Source organism: Pundamilia nyererei, unplaced genomic scaffold (genome assembly GCF_000239375.1).
Source record: "Pundamilia nyererei isolate P.nyererei 1_Seehausen unplaced genomic scaffold, PunNye1.0 scaffold00079, whole genome shotgun sequence".
In the NCBI taxonomy this organism is placed as follows: Eukaryota; Metazoa; Chordata; class Actinopteri; order Cichliformes; family Cichlidae; genus Pundamilia; species Pundamilia nyererei.
Window position 1 is genome coordinate 606370 of NW_005187480.1, and position 7521 is coordinate 613890.

At 45.2% G+C, this 7521-nt stretch overlaps 1 protein-coding gene across 1 annotated transcript in view; it reads left to right on the forward strand.

The window, feature by feature from the left end:
- The first annotated feature begins 4238 nt into the window (after positions 1-4238).
- mgat4b (alpha-1,3-mannosyl-glycoprotein 4-beta-N-acetylglucosaminyltransferase B) overlaps positions 4239-7521 on the forward strand; it is a 119828-nt gene continuing 116545 nt past the window's right edge. Inside the window, exon 1 of the mRNA XM_005737740.2 lies at positions 4239-4663. Coding sequence (XP_005737797.1) covers positions 4567-4663 — 97 coding nt within the window. The 5' untranslated portion in view covers positions 4239-4566. The remainder of the gene's footprint in view (positions 4664-7521) is intronic.

The window sequence follows — 7521 nt, forward strand, 5'->3', positions numbered from 1 at the left end:
GGAGTGAGTCAAATGAGGGTTGAACCAAAGTAAAATAAACACTCTGAAATATACTTGCTATCTTTGACCGCTAGATGTCAGTGTGACACAGTAATCAAACCCCTCCCGGACCTCTGAGGGGCTCACCGGTGATCTGATGGCCCTAAAGAGGGTAGAAAAAAGTCCTGAGATGTTAAAGGAAGAACAAATGTTCCAGACGTTTCCTGTGTCATTTGTGTTACCTATGAAGAGTTCTTTCTTCCCACTTCTTCGCTTAGATGGATTTCATAAACTAACTGGAGGCGTGTTCGTGTTAGGTTAAATCGCAGTTAGAATTGTTGCTGTGCGCCGAGGTTTCAGCCCAGCGTTGCTGACCGAGCAGCACTGCGATCGTGGGAAACCTCAGCAAAAAAAACCTGATGACACTAAACAGATCTGTCTGCATATAACCATCTGCAGGCCTCAGACGCAGTTTTTAGCATAGTAAATGCTAAAAACTGCAAACTACACATTAAATTACAGCCTGTAAGTTAATGTGTAGTTTGCTTTGTTGGAGCGTGCTTTATATGTTTGAATGATTAAATAAAAAATAAAATAAAATCCTTCATGGGTAACAACCCTGACCACCAGGGGGAGCTGCAGATTAACAAATCCGAACCCAAACCAGGAGTCCCTTTCTGTGCAGTGAGCATGCTCTGACTGCATCCATAGTTCACTCTAACATCTCTCTAATCATCTCTTTCCTGCTCACACATCCTCCTGTACAGCACCTGTACGCCATCCGATGGAGACTCTTTTCCACATAGCCATGAAAGTGCTGACTTTATAGGTGAGCAGACCCAGAAAAAGGCTCTGATGGATGACAGGTGCTCTGCAGTGGGGCAGGTAGAAACTTTAAAAAAAGCGAAACCCAGCAAATCTCACTCGATATCATGGGGTTCAAGCCTAACTGCAAAGAATAACCGAGGATCTTTGTCTTTACACAGAACAACGTTACACGATGATTCCTGAAGTTCTTATCAGAGTCTGACAAATACAAGCAGTGTGACTCAGGTTTGAAGTCAGACGCGATGTGTTTCTGTAAGACAGTGTCAGCCTTATTCCAACAGCCTGATGGTATTTAAAACACTGAATTCACACCAGGCTCAGCTGCAAGGCTTACAGTAGAGGCTCTATGTTAGCCTCAGATCTCTGTGTACAGGCTTAGAGAGCAGCTCACTGACTTTAAATTTGTTTGGAGCCAGCCAAAAGGAAAGGACAAAGAATAAAAGATCTAAGAATCTCTCAAAACCCACCAGAGAACCAGTCAGTGCCTTCCTGGTTATTTTCCAGGAAACAGCTTCTGTAGTTGGTGAGTTTTATCGTGAACATAACCTGTTCCAGAGCAGGTTAGGCCTGCAGCATTAGTTACTATTGCGATGTACCACCTTTGAAACACTGAAAACCAGGATTAAGATGACATTAAACTGAGATTAAACCAGGATTGAACCAGGATGGTGCTTCACCTGCACTGAAGCTCACAGTTTTACTTTGAAAGGATAACTCTCATGGTTTTTCATCAGTTATTATTCACAATTCTTCTCATTTACCATTTTCCCAACTGAGTCTGTCCTCACACAGAGATGTGGTTCGTTCTGTTTCATGTCTGTTTTCCAGACATGAATGAGTATAAAAGGTTTACAGTTCTCCGTGATATCGGGATGTGTTTACATCTCTGTGGCTGGGGATCCAACCTGCTTTCACCTGTTCCTGGTCGTAGCAGCTCAGTTGTCTTTTAGCACACCTTCAGCTCCAGATTGAACCTTTTTGCATACTAAAAACCCCCACAAAAAACAGCAAATGAAACATTTCTGCTTCACAGAGAAAATAATCAACCTGATATCGACTCTGGTCTCAGACTATCAAGTTTTTTGGACATTTGGTTCACGTTCTGAATAAACTTGTGTTCTTTGTTGTATTTCTACGCTCTCATCCTCCTGCTGCCTTTGTCTCCCTTCTTTCCTCTTCCTTGTGTGCCTCCTGTGCATTGTTTTGGTCAAAACCCATGCTTTTGGGGTTCAAAAATGAGCCATTAATAAGGAAAAACAGGCCTAACCCTCACAATTTTCCTCACTAACTAATGCTTTTATCGTGAAGTAATCCGCACCTGTGACCAAACATCCACCTGTAACACCTCAGTGATTGATGAGGCTTGCGTCTGTCGTTCCCATAATAAGCTGAATGGACGTCTGATAAATGCACGCAGCACAAAAAGTATAGACATACCCCTCAGCAGCCTTCCTGAAGCCGACCAATCAGAAGAAAGTGGGCTTGGATGGAGTTTCAGTGTGTGCCTGAGTAATGGCTGTGGCTGTGGGAGGGTTAGGATGCACTGTTACAAACAGCTTGAATCTGCTTGTGTTTTTTTACGTATAAATTCTGCTGCACGCTGAGTTTCCTCTCTGCCCCCAGCTCAGCGTTATGAAGCCCCGGTGCAGCTGAATCAATACGCAGGGCAGCGTGCTCAGTGAGATAATAAGTGAACTCGGAGAGAGGTCAGGGCTCTGAGATGTCCTTGTGGGGAGTACTTTTGTCTTTTCTGTCAGGTGAGAATCTTTTCTGGATTTCATTTTGTTTTAATCGATAAAATTTCATCCAGAAGGATGCTCTGACCATACTCTGCACTGAGCATCAGTTTAATTCTAGCTTTACTTGTTCTGTTGTGTTTGTTGTAACCTCTGCTGCCCTCTCTGCCCGGTCTGTCTTGAAACAGAGATCTTAAAGCTTTAATGGGGAGATGATTGTTTTGTGAGGAGCTGTGTGACCGGGCCGCTGGGCTTCATCTGTTTATACTGAGGTTTCTACCGTCGCACTGCGGCGAGCTTTGACTCAAGAGAGAAGGGTAATGTTTCAGCCATGTTTGCTGGGAACTTTAACTTCAGAAATATGTTGGCTGGAAATGAAAAAGACAATCAGCTGATGGTTGCTGCAGGCTTGCTTGTTGTTCCTAGAGTATTTCAAAGTGGGAGGCAGAGCCTTCAGTTTTCAGGCCCCTCTTCTATAGAACCAGCTCCCAGTTTGGATTCAGGAGACAGACACTATCTCTAATTTTAAGATTAGGTTTCAAACTTTCCTTTTTGCTAAAGCATATAGTTAGGGCTGGATCAGGTGACCCTGAACCAAAGTTATGACTGTTGGCTAAAACTAAATGTGAAAAAACATTTTAGTTACCTAAAACAGGGACGTCAAACCCTTTGACCATACATGGGCCACTAAATAAAACCTCACTTTCTGTCACTGTGAAGAAGTTTAACTACTTTTAACTACTTAATTTAAAGATCCACATCTTAAAAAGAAGCCAATTTCAACAACATGTCTCAGTTTTTCCAGCACGACTGTTTCCTTTTAATTTTATAAAAAAAAAATGTGTAAAATTTCTAGAGAAAATTCTAGCAGCTCATTGCCCAGACTGTCCTCTAATTATAACACAGAAAGTTTCTGTTAATTCACACAAAATTCTTTTTTTTGGAACAATTAAAAAAAAGTTCTAATTAGCAGTGAAAAAACGGGAATTTTCATTTTATTAAAAGAATTAATAAAAATCTATTACTGAACAGCTTCAGTGTGGCTGTTGGACACCCCTGAACTGAAAAACAAATAAAAACTGGACTTTTAATAAAATCGAATATAAATGAAATGATTTTGTGAACTTTGAAAACAAAACGGAGGAAACATCCTGAGTAATAATGTTATTTCAGCTTGCCTTCTTGATGGACGTCCCTAATGAAAAAAGCAAAAAAAACAAACAAAACACAATCATAATAAATAAATAAATAAAATGAAAAGAAGCATTTTCAAATGATCAAAACTAAACTGAGACAAAAAAAATCCATTCTGGAAACTCAATGAAACTGAATAAAAGACAAAAAGTCCAAATGAAATAAAATAAAACCTACATTAACTCTCTAACGCTCTTCAGTAAAGCTGCTAACGGCTCCGTGATGCATGAGGATTTGTTTTTGTTTTTTTTAACTCAATTGATGATCATTTGTTTTGTGTTGGGCTGATTCCTGTTAACGGAGAGTTCTTCCTCCCCGCCGTTGCCAAGCCCTTGCTCACAGGTCACTGCCGGAGTCATTTTCAGGGGCCTGAGGTCCTGTTTTAGTGAATAAAGCTGAACTCTGAGCCTCTCCCCGGGACGCCGGCGCTTTGAAGTAACGCCGGGTGGAAACTCCCTTTCAATCCGTTACATGAGTCATTACGTAAGACACGATGAAGCAACCCGACGTGTTTACGATGATTCTGCCTGTGAGGAAACCACCGGAATAACTCCGAGCTCCGGAGAAATTCAGACCTCTGACTCCCTCTCTCTCCTCACGTCTCTCTACCTGGTTGTCTCCTCCCCCTCTCTCCCTCCCTCCCTCTCTCTCCCTCTCCTCAGTCTCTCCGCTGCTGCTCAAACAGCAACAGCTCCGCCCGTCTCTCCGTCTCCCTCCGTCTCTGTGGCTCTCTCCGTCTACCTGTCTCCGCCTGCCTCCCCCTTTCCCTCCATCCACGCGCTGCCCTGCTCCCCCCTCTCGGTGCGGACATGCTCCCGGGGCTCCGGAGATGAGGCTCCGAAATGTCTCCTTCCTGACGGTCTTGTTGTTCGGGCTGTGCGGGCTGGTCTCCCTGTCCTGGTACACCGCCTTCAGCAGCTCCAGAGGTAAGAGCCGGTGTGTCCCGGTGTGCGCATCTGCGTGTGTGCGCGCGTGCACTTGTGTGTGTTGATGACGTGTTTGTTTAGGGGGAGAGAGAGTGGAGGGGAGGCGGGGGGTCGTTTGGTTTTGGATGTTGCAGGAAAAAAAACGCATGATGGTGTGCTGATGCGAGGCTGGAGGTGCAGGGAGCGCTCGGTTTGAGACGCATCACGTGCCAGCTGCAAGAGGAGAGGGTCCACGAGAGGGGAGGGCCGGGGGGGGGGGATTTTGTTGCAGAAAGCGTGAGGGCAATGAGAGGAGCGCTTGTGCCTCCCCGCCAAGCAGGGGAGTCCGGGTCCAGGATGAAATGATGGTGGGTGGGTGGGTGTGTGTGTGTGTGGGGGGCTTTTTCATTAGGAGAGGCAGAAGGGGGCGCTCGGTTTGCTATAAGAAGACGGGGGCGGGGAGGGGGCGGGGCGTGAATAATGTTTCAGAGACTGTTTGATTTTGTTGTACTTTCAATTTTGAAAAATGTGAAGGCGACCTATAGGATCTAAGGGGGCGCTTGGTTTGTGACGTGCTACGTGCCAGAGGTAGAAAAAGAGGGGAGAGTAGAAGGGGTAGGTTTGATTTTTGTTGCAACCCCTCTCTGTGTTTCAGAGAGGATGCTTTGCAGGTGAAGGAAACTCCAGAGCATAAGGAAAGGAGCGCTTGGTTTCCTATGCACCACATGCCAGCTCATGTTGGAGATGGAGGAAAAGAGGGGGTTTGTTTCATTCAGGTTACATGGGGTGCATGCATACACCACATACAGGTGTAGTAGGGCACTGCGGGAGAGGTTGGTTTGATTTAGTTTCAGCTTTATCTTTCCTGAACGTCGAGGTTAAAGGAAGAGATAATGAAGGGAGCGCTTGATTGATTGATTTATCCCTCAGCTGAGAGATGAGCTTCCAGGTGGAGGACAGTGGAGGGTTGGTTTGAGTTGATTGCAGCTTCACTTTGTGCTTTTAGATAAGGGAAGTGTTTGATTTCAGACACATGACACACCAGATTAAGTACAGTTGGGAACAGAAGAACATCAGTTGAAGCTCCTGCTTCCGTGGTATATAGGAGAGCGCTTGATTTGTGAGGTCACACCGCAATCTCAGAGCTTCAGACTGAGGAGGAAGAGCGTGCTGGATGCTGGAAAGGAGCACTTGCACCATGTACCAGCTCAGGTTGGAGGAAAAAAGGGGTTTATTTCATTGAGAGGAGGAGTTGGTTTGATTTATTTACAGGTCTGTCTCCAGTTCGAGTAAACCTTAAAGCTTTTGCATGCAAGAGGAACGGGTAAAGAAGGGAGCACTTGATTCTTTTTTTAGGCTCCTGGAACCCCTGAACTGGATAAGTGGAAGAAAATGGATGGTTGGATGGATGGGTGGGGTTCCAGATGGAGGACAGTGGGCTTGGTTTGATTTTGTTTCAGCCCCGCCTTGCACTTTGTGGAAAACAACTACTCACACCTGCCATCTGAAAGCTTCAGAATGAGGAAGAACAGAGCTTTGGATGCTGGAAAGGAGCGCTTGTTTTCTATCTGATGTGGAAATGAGAGGTGGGGTTGGTTTGATTTGTTGTGGTTACACTGATGCTGTGTTTATTTGTGCAGGAGCAGAAAAATGTGACGATGATGATGAAAGTTTGGACTGAAAGTCTGCCAGAGTCGAGCCTCAAGTTAAAAGAGCGCTTGGTTTGTTGTCCATCATGTGCTAGAAGAGAGAAAGAGAGAGTGAAAGGTGGGTGGTGGTAGGTGAAGTGGAAGTACAGCTGGTTCAGAGGTCAGAGGAAGGAGCGCTGTGAGCTGAGGTGATGGCATGTTTGTGAGGAGGTGCGTTTGGTTTATACTGGGGGTGAGTAGACTGATCTAGGGGTTTGTTAAAAAAAAAAAGGGACAAAAACAAAGCGGAGATTAACACACACACACACACACACACGCAGGCAGGCCTGGTGTGTGTGTGTGTGTGTGTGTGTGTGTGTGTGTGTGCACGTAGTTATTAACCTGTGGGTGTTTGCTCCCAGGAGCTCTGCAGGCTCAGCTGTCAGCTGCAGCTGTGGGTCCACAGGAGCGCTTGGATCGAAACTCCCTCCAGCCTGCAAGAGGGGTGGAGTTTGAGATCAGTATCTGCTGTGAAAGGAGTGCTCAGTTTGCGATTGGTCTCACATGATCTTTTCTCTGGCGTGAGACCCTCTTTGGTAAAAGGGGGCGCTTGGTTTGCGATACAGTGCAGCAGTTTTCCAAACAGCTGGAAGCTCAGCATCTGTACGCTTGCTTTTTTTCACGGCGCACACTGGTGGGTGGGCGTGAGACTAAGGGAAGCAGTCGTAGTTTTGCTCGTCATGGATCGTCTGCTTTCGTGAACACCACGGGTGTTCTTGTTGTTATTTCTGTTTTAGCTCATAAGCATGGTGTGGTGATAGGACGCTGGTGCAGAACTTAGCATCTGGTCAGAAGTTAGAACCACAGCTGGACGGATTCGTGCAAAATGAAGGAGCTCACACTGGATTGATGCAAGGATAGTGATGGTTACACCCTCGTCCAGTATAGACAACGTTTGTTGTATCACAAGACATAAAGTCGTCTACAAACTCGTCCACATCAGGACTTTTGGAGGAAACAACAACTTTAATCTCAACATGAACAATCAGCAGACATATCTGGTGATTTAAACAGCTGATAGTCAGTCAAAGAGGCCACGGCCCTAATGCCGCGAACTTACTATAAATGAAAAACGTGAGTTATAAAATAGATTCTCACCTGTGCAGGTGTTATGAAGGATTCAATTATCTACAGAGACCAACCAGTCTGTGTGTCAGGCTGTAAACATGTTTATTTTTGCACATTCTGCAC